This window comes from Podarcis bocagei, assembly GCF_964188305.1.
Source record: "Podarcis bocagei genome assembly, chromosome: 5".
In the NCBI taxonomy this organism is placed as follows: domain Eukaryota; kingdom Metazoa; phylum Chordata; class Lepidosauria; order Squamata; family Lacertidae; genus Podarcis; species Podarcis bocagei.
This window is the reverse complement of record NC_138129.1, coordinates 96,858,425-96,874,483: the sequence shown is the minus strand read 5'-3', so window position 1 is coordinate 96,874,483 and position 16,059 is coordinate 96,858,425. Positions and strand designations below refer to the sequence as shown.

Below are 16,059 nucleotides of genomic sequence, written 5' to 3'. Positions count from 1 at the left end.
CTATCCACTATAGAGATCCATTTAAATCTGGCTTCCAGCTAGGGCTTGTGAGATAAACGGCCTTATTTGTTTCTGTCAAATTTCTTCTTGAGCTGCAGTGCTCCCAGTTTCTCTTGGATATAAGTTCAAGCTCCCAATTATGCTTTATTAAGTCCCAAACAGTCCAGAACAATGTAGAAAAAGAACATCCTCTCCCATAAAATTATTCATAGCGGGTTCTTCTGGAGGGCTATTTTTTTGCAGGTGTTTTTAGTACTGTACCCTTCCTAGAGTGATAAAGGCTACAAACACCCTGACCATTCGCCATGCCAGCTGGCTGATTGCCATTGTAGCCCAGAGCATGGTTGATTAATTGTTTTATCTTATATGTGTTTTATGCAAACTTGAGGACAGTTTCTCTCCTTCACAGCATTTAAATATAAAACCAGTGATAATCAAAGTTAAGAGCAGCGTAGAACAAGAAGTCATCCACACGTTAGGTATTTGCCCCTTGCAATGAGGTTTGCCTCGGGTAAACTAAATAAGCCTTTTTCTCTCCAGGACAACTGCCGGCGAGCCGAAAACGTGCTCCGCCTTTGGATCATCGAGGCAAAAGACCTGGCCCCCAAGAAGAGGTACTTTTGTGAGTTGTGCGTGGACGATACCTTATTTGCCCGCACAACCAGCAAAATGAAAAACGATAATATCTTCTGGGGAGAGCACTTTGAGTTCTCTGGCCTTCCACCTGCCCATAGCATCACCATCCACATCTATAAAGATGTCGAAAAGAAAAAGAAGAAGGACAAGAACAACTATGTGGGTCTGGTCAACATCCCGATAGCTGCTGTGACTGGTCGGCAATTTGTGGAGAAGTGGTACCCCATCAGCACTCCCACGCCCAATAAAGGGAAGACAGGTCCATCCATACGGATAAAATGCCGTTATCAGACAATTACCATCCTCCCCATGGAGCAGTACAAAGAGTTTGCAGAATTTGTGACCAACAACTACACAATGTTATGCTCTGTTCTGGAGCCAGTCATCAGTGTCCGGAACAAAGAGGAGATGGCCTGTGCTTTAGTGCACATTCTTCAGAGCACTGGCAGAGCCAAGGTAAGAACATGCAGAGCTCCTGCCCCCCTGTGTCATTTTTAGTGCTATTGAAAGATGGTGGCAGATTGGGTTCTGCCAAGTAATTAATCTGATTCTTTCTTGTTATGATCCTGAAAGCAAAATTTGTCTCTACCTATAGATGTCTTGAAACGGAGCATAACGCAAAGACAGTGGTCAGTGTTTTAAAGAATAATTAAGGCTGTGGTCCTATACATACTTTCCTGGGAATAAAGCCTATTGAACTCAAGAAGTCTGACTTCTAGACACATATTGGATTGTGCGGCAAAAGTATTATTTTAAGAAGAGAGGGTCTATATACAAAGACATCCACTGCTTTAAAAATAAACACACTGACATTAAAAAATGTGTGCTTTGCACTTTATATCCCTCCTTCCTGCATGGGACTTAAGGTGAAACATGTGGGTCTGCCCCATTCAGGCACTACAGTGAAGTTGCTGTATTGCACGCTTTTTCATACCAGGCACCAGAAACATAGCGCAGGAGTCACCTAATGCGTCCTGTCAATAAAAGCTCTGTGCAAGGACGCCTGAACATTCAACATAGTGAAGCATTGAATTCCTCCTGTACACCCAGTCTTTACTATTTGAGCATTCTATCAATCAAACTCATTTTTCTTCCGTCTGACCAATTAGTGTGAGAGTTACAGGAACTATTTGCTGAACCACCATGATTCATAGCTATCATTGCTTCCATAATATTCCCCCGAAGTGATGAAGAAAAGTGACCTCAGATTTCTTTGGTACAAACTGTACACTGGGTCTATCAGCATACTGTTGCTCTGCCTTCTTAACATTGTTACACTGCAGAATCATTAGAATTCAAAATTTTAAAGACTCAAGTTTTAAGAAGAGAAAGAACATATGAGGATTTTATGATTTAATTGTTAACTGTGCTCTTCCTCTCTTTGCATTCCACTGAGCACCAATAATTGTTAATAACATGGATAAAGCAAAGTAAATTTTTGTTCATATTACTAAAGTTACCAAAAATTATATTAAGCTCCCTAGTATAAAGTGACATCCTTAAATATATTTAGCAATTGAAAATATGCTTTTCATTAAATCTTAGGCCAAAATGCAGCATTCCCTCAAAGTCAGAGGTGACTCGTTTTTACTGCATGTTTAAGAGGCCTCCATTGCATTATTGTTGGGCTCTGACAAGATGTTATAAGCAAATATGTCTCCCCAGACCCAGGGAGATGTATAGATCTAATCCTGAAGGCTAATCAATGCTTTCTTTGAGATAACTGGCATGTTAAGCTCCCAGAAAAGTCAAGACTTTTACAACATAATCAATGATGATTCCCATTCCCCAGGACATGGTCTTGAAGATGCATGATGTTCCAACCTTGCTGAAGCTAAGCAGGTCTGAGACCAGTTAATGGCCTGGTTTGCATGTCACGTTAAACCATATTTTTTATGGTTTAAACTAAAACCTGTAGTTTAATGTGAATGAGCAGTTGCTGGTGCACACTGCTGAACAGTTCTTGCACTGTTCCTCCCCTAATCCTCCTCCTACTGTACTACCAGGATACAAGCCAGAGTATCGCTTGTTGTGATGTCTGAACCCAGACTTGTGGTTTGTCTAGAAACTGACCATTTCCTCTTGAAATGAAAGGCAGTAGAGAAGTTATTTTAATGAAAATAATACTGCTTGTGGTTTGTTTGCATAGAAGCAGCAAACCATGTGCTTTGGTTCACATATCACAGCATGCCAGACTGGCATGGCATGAGGAGGAGAGGAATGAAAGGAACATCTGGGAGCCTTAAAGTAGTTTTGTACACTGCACGCTCACAGTCTCCTAATTGGTATTTAACTCTGGTTTATTGTGACGTTTAAACCGGGCCAGGGCCTGGATTGGAGACTGCCTGAGTATTCCATATGCAAAGCCTTGTATTCCAAGATGAATTAAAGGCAGGATATGCATTTAAATAAGTAGAGAGAGAGAGAAGAGAGCTTGATAAAACAATATCTGAGTATTCCTTTGGCCTTTGGGGAGCAGCGAGTGACATGTCAGGGTTGTGCTCTGGCCTTGTCACTCAGTCTTTAGAAACCTTGGAATACTCTCTCACCCATTGCCTTGGCTTTTCACCCGGCTGCAGCCCTTTCTCTGAGATCTGAACCTGGCAACCATTTTCCAGTGTGGCCCTGGGTAACCGTTTACAGAAGGCACGGGATGGGAGGAATTGCTCCTCCTCCGTATTCCTCAGTGGTGCTTACCTTTCTGACAAGCCTGCAGGCTCAACACACTGGCATTTTATGAACCTGTGGTGGGGAACCTCCAACCTATTGGCTTAATCAGGCCCCACTTTTCTTTCTTTCCCCATTGAATGTAGCAATTCTCTTATCCTTCTTATCTAGTCCATCCTACCCACCCCTGCTGCACATTTTACCTTGGGTTAAAACACCTTTCTGTTGTCCAACCGCTTCTCCTTCAGGACTTCTTGACTGACTTGGTGATGTCCGAGGTCGATCGTTGTGGGGAGCATGATGTGTTGATCTTCAGGGAGAATACACTTGCCACTAAAGCCATTGAAGAATACCTCAAGCTAGTGGGACAGAAGTATCTGCAAGATGCTCTCGGTAAAGGAAAAACAGCTTCTTCATTCTTGTTCTGACATGCTTTCGCAGAAATAGGGTCTTTCTTCATTCTGTGGGTTAAAATGTTTCTACAGTGGTGCCTCGGGTTACAAACACTTCGGGTTACAGACTCCACTAACCTGGAAGTAGTCCCTCGGGTTAAGAACTTTGCCCCAGGATGAGAACAGAAATCGCATGGGGCAGCTGTGGGATGCACCATTAGCGAAAGTGGTACCTCAGGGATGCGGGTGGCGCTGTGGGTTAAACCACAGAGCCTAGGACTTGCCGATCAGAAGGTCATCGGTTCAAATCCCCGCAATGACGGGGTGAGCTCCCATTGCTCGGTCCCAGCTCCTGCCAACCTAGCAGTTCGAAAGCACGTCAAAGTGCAAGTAGATAAATAGGTACCGCTCCGGCGGGAAGGTAAACATCGCTTCCGTGTGCTGCTCTGGTTTTGCCAGAAGCGGCTTGGCCATCCTGGCCACATGACCCGGAAGCTGTATGCCGGCTCCCTCGGCCAATAAAGCGAGATGAGCACCGCAACCCCAGAGTAGGCCATGACTGGACCTAATGGTCAGGGGTCCCTTTACCTCAGGTTAAGAACGGTTTCAGGTTAAGAACGGACCTCCGGAACAAATTAAGTTCGTAACCAGAGGTACCACTGTATTTGATTCAAATTTGGTTGTCGGTGTTGACTGTGTGTGTGTGTGTGTGTGTGTGTGTGCACGCGCATACATTCATCTGGTTATCATCTCCTTTGGTGTACCTATATTAGGTGGCATGGGGGTGCCAATGTTCTCACAGTACTGCTTCAGTAACATCAGACTCCTCTAGTGAATGGAGCCCACCCACAGTGTGGTTCCCTTCCCACACTTGCCTTCTTGCAAAACCAGGACAACAGCTCCACCCATGTGGCATGAGGTAGCTGATACTACCAAAACAGCGTGGGAAGACACGCAATGAAATAACTCCCAAGTTGTTAAAACCACACCTTAGAAGCAATCCAGAAGGCCTGACCTGGGGAATATTTTGTACTCTTCAGAGTGAATTTGGGGTAGGAGGGAATTACAACTCTTGGGTCCAGATCAAACTTTTTAGGATCCAGACATATGGGACATTTGCTGAAATTAGGCAGACAATTATACTTCATTGCCCCTGTGGAATTCACTGGGCAACTACGTATGTAAAGTTCCCCAGTATGAAACTGCACAGAAAACTATTCATTAAACAAAATTTCAAGTAAGTGCATCCCTGTTTTCTCCTATGTACACATTTTTAAGTCTTTTCCTCATTTTCCAGTTACCAACTGTACTTACTGTGTATGTTTCTCATTGTGGTAATAATGAATTCCCAAGCAAATTAAAAATCTGTAATTCGTTTCAATCCAGGTTTTAGAGGCACAATCTGATGGGAATCTCTCTTGCACCAAACCCATTGAAATGAATGGGATTTGCACAACAGCTTGGTAGTGCGGGATTGGCGACTGTGGAAGAGCAAATAGTGCTCTCATCCAGCTCCCATTCATTCAAATGGAGATTGCGTAAAATAGATTCCTGCTGGATTGCATCCTTTGGCTCTAAGTCTTTAATGTCTAGTAATTATATGAAGTTATTTTAAATTAGCAGTTTTTAATATGCGATTCAAGATACCACTGGGAGAGATAAGATTTTAAATCATAGACATGATCAAAAATGCTAATTAGGATTCTGCAGCTTTTCTTTTCCAAAAGCCAAGACTGCTTCCATTGTAATTCTTTTTAGAGTCCTTTTCACTTAGATCTCACAGTATAATAACAGTTTGATTAGTGTGTGTTTTAAGAGCACCTAATTTATCTTGACTATTGAAAATAAATCTTTAAGGCTGCCATCCTGTTTCCACTGACATGTGATTGGAGTTATTTTTGAATAAACATATATAGGATAGCACTATGTTAGTTTTAGGCGTTTTTACACTATAAACTGTTATGTGGTTCACTATATTTTCACAGGGGGGAAACCATGTTTGCATTCATGGCCTTTTTTACCAAGCCTATTATAAGGCCATTAAAGAAAGTGAGGTATTAAAGTCAGAGTATTAAAGTCACATTCCTGGTGGCATAATAGTATCAATGATATCCTGAGTCGGGCTGACAGGTTCCTTGAGGTTAGTCCAGTCTGAAAGGAGCTCTTGGAAACAGATTGACAGTAATCGTTCTATGGAAGATAGGCTTATCTAATGCGGACTCTCAAGTCCTGAGAATATTTTGTTTCCTCCATAAACACACACATACACAGTTTACATCCCTCATTGTCTCAGAGAAATGTATTGGCAAGATTGGCCAAACACACAGAACACAGGCTGGTGTAGAGCTGAATCTTCAGAGCTTAGGAGTCAACTCTTAGGGGCCATAGTCCCTTTGCCCCCCAATAAAATATTTGAGAGGGCCAGGTCCAACAAAGTTGATAGACATTGCCATTCAAATGGTGTTTGTGTGCCACATCTTGTGATCAATTATGTGGGGTGGGGCCTACCTGCCCCCCCCATATTTTATTAAAGTTGGCACCCTTCAGAGAATTGACTGGTGGTAAATCATGCCACTGTCAGGTGCTTCCCAGGCCACGTTCCCCATTTTCCTCTTCCTCTGCAAACAGGCCTGTTTCCTTGTCTGGTCTCCAACTTCTCTCACAAAACACCTGACAAAATATCCCAGTACCCTCACAAAACACCTGACTATAACATTCTCTATTTAATCCCAAAATGCGCACTCCATAGATGCTATGGTATGCAAATATACCCATTACCATGAAGCTTTCCAAATGGCACTTCCAAGCAGAGACCTCACATACGGGGTACGTCAGCCTGTTAACAAATTGAATAAGTACTGTCGCATATTAAGGCTTGGGGAGGGGGGGGACCTATTGTGCCATGTGTCTTTTTTCCATTTCTCCTATACCATAGTTCATTATCTGCTGTGTTGAATCACCTGTGTTTTCCTTGAATGCTTCTTTTGAACGTTAACTGGATCTTTCTGTTAGTAGTTATTCCAGCAATGCTCCCAATTGCTCTATTTCATGCTCTCAGAATGTCCCCCTGTTTCTTTAGTTACCCAATTTCAGCTGCTGGTGGCAATGTGCTCTGTTGAGCACGTAAACGTTCATTTCTCTTGGCTGCTCAAAATGTGCTTGCTTGCGTTTCAAAAAATAGTTCAGGGTTGTTGTTTTTACCCAGTTCAAAGATACCTGTGTAGAGAATTGCAGATGAAAACAACATTGGGCCCATGGGGGGTGTTTTTCAGTAGCTGCTGCAATGTGTCTGGTTTTCAATGCTGCTTTCAACTCTCAGAAAAACCACCTTGAAGAAGTATTAGCCTCTCTAAAATAACGTAATGGGTGGGTTCAGTTTACAGAGATGGGACTGGATCCAGATAGAATGCTGGGAAAGGTCAAAATAAAAGGGGTCCAGTAAGGAATTAGGGATGCAGGTGGAACTATGGTCTAAATCACAAAACCTAGGGCTTGCCGATCAGAAGGTCGGCAGTTCGAATCCCCGTGACGGGGTGAGCTCCCATTGCTTGGTCCCTGCTCCTGCCCACCTAGCAGTTCAAAAGCACATCAAAGTGCAAGTAGATAAATAGGTACCGCTCCAGCGGGAAGGTAAACGGCATTTCTGTGCGCTGCTCTGGTTCGCCAGAAGTGGCTTAGTCATGCTGGCCACATGACCCGGAAAAAACTGTCTGTGGACAAACGTCGGCTCCCTCGGCCAGTAAAGTGAGATGAGTGCCGCAACCCCAGAGTCGTTCGCGACTGGACTTAACGGTCAGGGGTCACCTTTACCTTTACCTTTAAGGAATTAGGGATTACTATCTGGGGCTCAGATGCATCTGATGTAGCAGTAGCCTCTCTTTTCTTTTGAACTCTCAAAGCAAAGGATTTAGAATTCATTAAAAATCTGAAATACGTATCCTTCAGATTAAATGTTCAAATGGTTATTTCGCTCAAATGTGTTCTGCAGAATATGCAATTTTCAGTTCGTATTTTGTGAAGCTGTGTAGCAGTAGCCTTGGATCTTAAATAAAATAGAGAATCAGCACATGCTTAAAGGCAGTTGAGATAACCTGTAAGGAGAGAAGAAGCCATTTTCTTGTTGCCAAAATCTCCATGTATGCCCTTCTGTTCAGTAGGAACTGCAAGACTTACTCCTATTTTTCTGTGCAGCAGTGAGGTCCAGAAACTTGCTTAAGTTTTTGGGACTTCCAGATTTTTGTACTACCACTTACTGACAGAGCAGAGAGACTGTGCTGCCACAAGTCCCATTGGATCTCCACAGTTACTGCCATTCTCCAATGAGCAGCAGAGAACAGAATGCGATAAAGAGAGTGATTCTCAATTTTGGTAGGATAATCTGTGCCCAGGAGCTATCCTTGCGCACTAACAAATCCTACAACATTACGGTTGTCACTGAGTCATAACAAGAAGCTACTGGCCTTGCCCTGTTGCTTCTGCTAACTTCATTCCTGAAAGTCAATGTCCATATTCACTATTCATCCTTAAAATTAATGGGCTAGTTGCAAAAATCACAGACACAGAGATAGTGAGGGCAGAGTGCCTTAAGCTGTTTGACCTAGTTTAAATAAGTGAAGTTATTATACATGAAGGGCAAGGTGAACGCTGACTTACTGTAATCATTGTTTATCCTTTTCTGTAATGAGAGAATCAAACTATGTGCCACTGAAATTAAAGGGCAGCAAAGGAATGTTTAGGTTTTTTGGCAAAACCCATAAGCCAAAGCAGTTGACAGACATAAGTGGCATGGTTTTAATTCCAAAGGGGATAAATAATCTTCCGATCACTACTAATCTGTGTCTAGGTCATATGACATAAGGTTAGTTTAATATCATTCTTTAGAAGATAAGCTGATTGCTGGAGGGGACAAAGAGGTTTCTGTACCCCACCTTCAGGGAGAATGTTGGCTTCATTATGAATCAGGGAAGAGGAATGAAGTTTCTGCATCCTTTGTAGAATTTGGCCAAACATCAGTGATTTGACACACTTTGGTCAAGCTTACGCTTCAAGTCAGGGTGGGGGAGTGTGTGGTGTCATCATCTATCAGCAGAAATTTTGTAGGTAACATTTCAATAAGACGGTGTCCTGATTTGCTGTGTATTGCCACCCGACTACTAGGTGAATTTATCAAGGCATTGTATGAGTCGGACGAGAACTGTGAAGTGGATCCCAGCAAAAGTTCTCCGAGCGAGCTAGCCGATCACCAGGCCAATCTTAAAATGTGTTGCGAGCTAGCCTTCTGCAAGATCATCAACTCCTACTGGTGAGTTCAGGGAACGCTTCTCCGATGATGATTTGCTTATTGGGGTGGTTCACCGTAAGGAAAGTAAACACAGCCTGCCTCTTCCTTTAAAGATCAGCAGGAATGATTTCACCAGGGATTGCATGCTGTGAGCAGAGTAAGCGAAAAGGAGTCCGCAGACACGGTCAACCAGGAACTGCATGTCCCATTGAAGCGAATTGAGCTTACCAGGAGTGGGCTTCAATGGGTTCTTCCTGGTCCCATTTATCAGCACAAGGCAGCTTAATTGAGATGAATTAGCTTTAGAGGTCAAGTGGAACTGTGACTATGCAACTGGATTTTTGGTAGGTTTGTGATGGGTAAAGTGAGCTTCCTTAAAGCTGAGCTGACTGCTAGGGGTCTTTGGCAGTTCAAAGGAAGAATACAAATCGTTTCCCCCACTAATACACCAAAAAGGATAACTCCACAGCTACTGTTCCACTAAGGTTCTAACAAGGCTAGCCAATCAAATACATACAGAGGCCATATCTGTCTTTGTCACACTCTGGCGTAACAACAAAAACCAAAACCAAACAAGCAAAAACAAAGATAGAACTATGCAGATCAAAATATGGTTTTAGCCAGACAACACCAGACAAAAAAAAATCTGTGGGGGGCACAAAAGGGGCAAAGTATATTTCTGGGTGAGCAACCTGTGCCCCACATGTTAAGATATCTGAAAGAAAAATAGCAGTATATGTTAAGGACAGGAGTCCAGCAATGTGAGGGGGCAAGTGAGGAGTGAGCTCCCTATTGGGAGGGGGGTTGTGTTTCTCCCCCCCCCCGCCCCCCCCCAGCACTGCCCATAGTTCTAGGCAGTATTTGTTTCACAGGACTTAATCAGAGGCTAAATAGACTTGAACTGGCAAGAATACTGTCTTGGGTGGGAGCCTCCCCACTGCAAGAAGCAGGCCTAAGGTCATGGGGTGCATTTACCACCCACCCCAACAGTTTCCCTGAGGACACATCTTTACCTTCTCTCAGAGTGAATGGCAGTTTCTAAAAGATAAAATAAAGCACTGCGGGGGACATAGTTGAGGTCAGCTTCAGTCAAATATCTTTTAAGCCTCCCTAATACAAGGAAAATGGTATCTGAATCTCCCCAAATACAAAACCGAACCATTCATAACCAGAAAAACAATCTTTGTTGTTGTTGTTGTTGTTGTTGTTGTTGTTGTTGTTGTTGTTTTGCTCTGGATAACAGAAAATCAGTGTTCTGCAATTATGCAAGTTAGAAGGGGAAATATTTCTTCTTGATAGATAAACTGTATCTTTAGTTTCTCTTTGTTCCTCTATTTAGAACATAAGGCATCTGTTTTCTGTTATTTTGTTTTGTTTTTTCTTCATTGTCTTTATATATTTATAGGTGCTACTTAAAGGTATTACAAAAAAAAATGTTTAATAAGTTTTAAAATTTTAAATGTCCTGGTTTCATCACTGGACAAGTCAGAAACAGATAGCCTTGCTGAATTCAGCAAGGGAATTATCCACACGATTCTTCTAAACACTGTTCCCTGCTGGAACCAAGGATAAGTGGAGGTAGAAGAGACTCACTTTACTCCCAGACATTCAAGCTAATATTGAATGAAATTCTGAATCTCCTAGAAATGTTGTGGAAGGGAAGAAGCTTTGTTGATCTGAGATTTGGGGACATAGCCAGCACTAGTTAGAGTAGACCCATTGAAAGTAATGGACAAGTACAGGGAAGAGCAAAGTGGCTACATGTCCACCTCTGGGAGCCCACATGCTCCATAACTTGCCTGTCTGTGCCATGCACAGATATAAGGCAGCTTCCTATTTTTGGAATCAAATGATGCTCAGAAATGGGCTGTGAGCTGGGAAGAACCTCCTAAGGAGAGATCCAGCCTAAATTTGTGCTTTAATTACAATGAACGGCATAACAATGTGAAAGCTATAGCTTAAAAAATTAGCGGCATTTCCTGCATGTGGAATACCAGCCCATAATGTCGCAAGGGCTGGTGGTGCAATCAGAAGGACAGGTGCTTAATTTGTCAGAATTGTACACTCTAGGACAGGATCTCTCCCAATAGGTATGTCATACCGTAAGTATGTTTGTAGATCATACAAATTAGCATGTTATACACACAAGGTGGGGGTTGGCTGGTTTGCGTCACCCTCCTCACTAAATGAGGGGAGAGCACTGAATGATGACATTAGATAGGCAAATGTCTTCATCTGACCCTGCATTTCTGCCAGCGCCCCTCTCCTTCCTCTCACTGAATGACCCTGTACCAAGCCCAGTGGCACCCAGGGCTTTGCTGGTTCAGCTTGCATACTTAATGTCCTTGTGCGGTTTCATTCATTTCCAGTGTCTTTCCCCGGGAGCTGAAGGAGGTGTTTGCATCATGGAAGCAGCAGTGCCTCAACAGGGGGAAACAAGATATCAGTGAACGCTTGATCAGTGCCTCGCTTTTCCTCCGTTTCCTCTGCCCAGCCATCATGTCTCCAAGTCTCTTCAACCTCATGCAAGAGTACCCTGATGACCGCACCTCTCGGACGCTCACGCTAATTGCAAAGGTTATCCAAAATCTGGCAAATTTCACAAGGTAAGTGATGTTAGAGCAAAAAAAGAGCAACTAGGGCACATCATTGTGGGTTGTGTCATTACTTATGAATGCTCCGATGGCGACAGCTGCTGACTTGCCTTGGCTCTATCAAAGTATATGGGAATCCGTTTTCATATTGAAATAACATGCTTGAAATTGTACCAGCTTGAAGGACACACTTCCCAATTTCAGCTCACTGTGCTACAAAAAAGTGGCCATTGGGACCTAGGATTTGGCTCTACAGATAGAAGGATGTCACTAGCCCTGTTACTTTTGCGATGGCAAAATAGCTTGGTTGCATTCTGGGTTACGGTTTACAGATGACTCATCCCCAGTCTTGCCCTAGATGTTGGTGTTACAAAACTAATTCATCTCCTACCCCAATGTGCCCTTGACTGCTTTACTCCCCCCCCCCTGTAATTGGAGATGGTGCTCCCCTAAGGGCAACTCGCACATTGATTAGTCTGGCACCACTGACAGGTCCCTGCAGAGATGTGCAGTGCGTCCCATTGTAGTACACAAAACATCACCGTAGGGCTAACTTCAATGCCCCCCCCCCTGCTGCATGCACCCCACACATTGTTATAACTGATATTTAGCTTGTTTTAAAAGGTCAATCTTAACACAACTCGGCAGACATAAATTTTGCAAAGGGGAAAACATACTGAACTGCCTCAAATGGCATTGGAGTTTCCTGTTTTCCAGTATGGCTGAGACCCTATCTGCCCACGGACTGCCTCACCCGAGTGGTGCATGCTCTGGTTATCTCCCGCTTGGACTACTGCAATGCGCTCTACGTGGGGCTACCTTTGAAGGTGACCCGGAAACTACAGCTAATCCAGAATGCGGCAGCTAGACTGGTGACTGGGAGCGGCCGCCGAGACCATATAACACCGGTCTTGAAAGACCTACATTGGCTCCCAGTATGTTTCCGAGCACAATTCAAAGTGTTGGTGCTGACCTTTAAAGCCCTAAACGGCCTCGGTCCTGTATATCTGAAGGAGCGTCTCCACCCCCATCGTTCTACCCGGACGCTGAGGTCCAGCTCCAAGGGCCTTCTGGCGGTTCCCTCACTGTGAGAAGCCAAGTTACAGGGAACCAGGCAGAGGGCCTTCTCGGTAGTGGCGCCCTCCCTGTGGAACGCCCTCCCACCAAATGTCAAAGAGAACAACAACTACCAGACTTTTAGAAGACATCTGAAGGCAGCCCTGTTTAGGGAAGCTTTAAATGTTTGATGTATCACAGTATTTTAATATTCTTTTGGAAGCCGCCCAGAGTGGCCGGGGAAACCCAGCCAGATGGGCGGGGTATAAATAATATATTATTATTATTATTATTATTATTATTATTATTATGGTTTGATGGTCCCACGCACTGATGCTAGTAGCCCTGTGGGGCTGGGCGAGGAAGAGTCAAGAGTCCCACACAGGGTAGTAGTTTTCTAGGAAGCAACTTCCTTATGTAGCAAAAATGGACGTGAGAATATACACCTTAACCCGCTTCTATGAAGTTTTTCAGGAGTATCAAACTCCAACTCTATGATTCTATGATTCTACTACATTTTGTATCAATTAACAGATAAACAAGATACTACTTTGGTTTCTCTGACATCAATGAGAATATAATTAAAATCTGCCTATTTCAGCTTCATTGAGTTCTGAGGTGGATTTTGAACATGCAGATCCTTCTTTCTGAAGGCCCACAGCTACATCTGATGTTAAATGCGTCTCTGCATCTCAGGTGTTTTTTCCCCTTTTGTTTTTGTTTTAAATGCAAATTGCATTCCCTGGGGCTGTCTGGTTATTAATACGTTCAGAGCAGCAATGGAGATCTAACCTTGCCTTTCCTTGCTATGGTCCTAAGGACTATCCCACATTTTAAGAAAATAATAATAATTCTATACCACTTTATATTTTTAATAAAAAATCTCAAAGCGGTTTACAGCATATTAAATCAATAAAACAATAGCCGGGCGATGTTCCTCCGGCCTCATAAGGAGCCTCTTCAGTGGGGCTGGTGAGTGTGGGCCTCGCCCCCTAGGCCAAGTGGAAAGGGCCACTTCTGAAGATCATAGAATCCTAGAGTTGGGAGAGACCACAAGGGCCATCGAGTCCAACCCCCTGCCAAGCAGGAAACACCATCAGAGCACTCCTGACATATGGTTGTCAAGCCTCTGCTTAAAGACCTCCAAAGAAGGAGACTCCACCACACTCCTTGGCAGCAAGATGATATTTTGCAAACCTCTTTGAGGGTTTTTTCACACTCAAGCAGTATATAAATTTTATTAAATAAATAAATAAAAGTATTTGCATTGTGGGGGAATCTCCCATTAACTCCAAAGAGGACTTTCCTTGCTTTCTTTGATCCCATTAATTTTCAGCCTCCCTTCAGCTGATGCTCTCTGCGTTAAACAAACAAACAAACAAACAACTCTTCAAGTTAATGTCAAAGCTTTGGCTCTGAATTTCCACGCATACAGATTGAAATGGAACAAAAGTACTCAGATGCAGTAACTCGTAGAGAGTATGATGATGGTGATGATTTATACATACATACATACATACCCTGCCCATCTGGCTGGGTTTCCCCAGCCACTCTGGATGGCTGAAGGTTGCTTGCCTGTTCATTATGTAGTTTCTCCAAATATAATCTCTGATCATTTTTTGAAGCCTATAAAGCCTGCTTGGCCAGAGATAATAGCAGAACACAAATAAAGAAGCATACATACCACAGGGACGATCTGAAAAGAAACCAGAGTTACCCACAGGTTACACTGACTTTCTCGTGCTATCTTCCAACTTTTTCTAAAATGAATTATTGTCAGCAGCCATAACTAAAAGGAGTACAGTGGTGCCCCGCAAGACGAATGCCTCGCAAGACGGAAAACCCGCTAGACGAAAGGGTTTTCCGTTTTGGAGGTGCTTCGCAAAACGAATTTCCTATGGGCTTGCTTCGCAAGACGAAAATGTCTTGCGAGTTCCTGCGGGGTTTTTTCCCTCCCCCCCCTTTTCCCAAGCCGCTAAGCCGCTTATCAGCTGATCCTAAGCCGCTAAGCCGCTTAACAGCTGATCCACTAAGCCGCTTATCAGCTGATCCGCTAAGCCGCTTAACAGCTGATCCGCTAAACCGCTTATCAGCTGATCCGCTAAACCGCTAATAGCGCTAATCTGCTAAACCGCTAATGGGCTTGCTTCGCAAGACGAAAAAACCGCAAGACGAAGAGACTCACGGAACGGATTCTTTTCGTCTTGCGAGGCACCACTGTATTGATATGGAACCTGTGGTTTAGTCAGAGAAAAAAGTAGTAATTACAGTCCTTTAATAAGTTAAGGAAATCACAGATTCCCTTGAAACTGTTCCCATCCATCCCCAGAAAAAGAAGTTACCGTATTTTTCGCACTATAGGACGCACTTTTTCCCCTCCAAAAATGAAGGGGAAATGTGTGTGCGTCCTATGGTGCGAATGCAGGCTTTTGCTGAAGCCTGGAGAGCGAGAGGGGTCCGTGCGCACCGACCCCTCTCGCTCTCCAGGCTTCAGGAAGCTATCCCAAGTCTTGCAAGCCCGGCGGGATGTCCCGCGGGCTCGCAAGGCTTGCGGGCAGCAGCCTGCACCCAAAAGCTGGGGACAGCGGGGAGGCGCAGAGCCGCCACCCCGCTATTCCCCGACCTGATCTGGAGGCTGGCGGGGGGAGAAGCAAGCCTGCTTCTCCCCCCCACCATCCCCACAACCTCCAGATCAGGTCGTGGAAAAGCGGGATGGCGGCGCTCCGCTATCCCGCTTTTCCCCGACCTGATCGGGAGGCTGGGGGAGGGAGAAGCAAGCCTGCTTCTCCCCCCCACCAGCCCCACAACCTCCAGATCAGGTCGGGGGAAAGCGGGATGGCGGCGCTCCGCTATCCCGCTTTTCCCCGACCTGATCGGGAGGCTGGGGGAGGGAGAAGCAAGCCTGCTTCTCCCCCCCACCAGCCCCACAACCTCCAGATCAGGTCGGGGGAAAGCGGGATGGCGGCGCTCCGCTATCCCGCTTTTCCCCGACCTGATCGGGAGGCTGGGGGAGGGAGAAGCAAGCCTGCTTCTCCCCCCCACCAGCCCCACAACCTCCAGATCAGGTCGGGGGAAAGCGGGATGGCGGCGCTCCGCTATCCCGCTTTTCCCCGACCTGATCGGGAGGCTGGGGGAGGGAGAAGCAAGCCTGCTTCTCCCCCCCACCAGCCCCACAACCTCCAGATCAGGTCGGGGAAAAGCGGGATGGCGGCGCTCCGCTATCCCGCTTTTCCCCGACCTGATCGGGAGGCTGGGGGAGGGAGAAGCAAGCCTGCTTCTCCCCCCCACCAGCCCCACAACCTCCAGATCAGGTCGGGGGAAAGCGGGATGGCGGCGCTCCGCTATCCCGCTTTTCCCCGACCTGATCGGGAGGCTGGGGGAGGGAGAAGCAAGCCTGCTTCTCCCCCCCACCAGCCCCACAACCTCCAGATCA

At 44.9% G+C, this 16,059-nt stretch overlaps 1 protein-coding gene across 14 annotated transcripts in view; it reads left to right on the top strand.

Annotated features, from left to right (window-relative positions):
- The window catches only part of RASAL2 (RAS protein activator like 2), a 256,803-nt gene that overhangs the window by 221,445 nt on the left and 19,299 nt on the right, over positions 1–16,059 (top strand). For all 14 annotated transcript variants that reach the window (XM_081194283.1, XM_081194285.1, XM_081194284.1 and 11 more), the window contains 4 exons: positions 541–1,092; positions 3,552–3,696; positions 8,853–8,997; positions 11,346–11,582. In XM_081194283.1, coding sequence (XP_081050409.1) covers positions 541–1,092; positions 3,552–3,696; positions 8,853–8,997; positions 11,346–11,582 — 1,079 coding nt within the window. The remainder of the gene's footprint in view (positions 1–540; positions 1,093–3,551; positions 3,697–8,852; positions 8,998–11,345; positions 11,583–16,059) is intronic.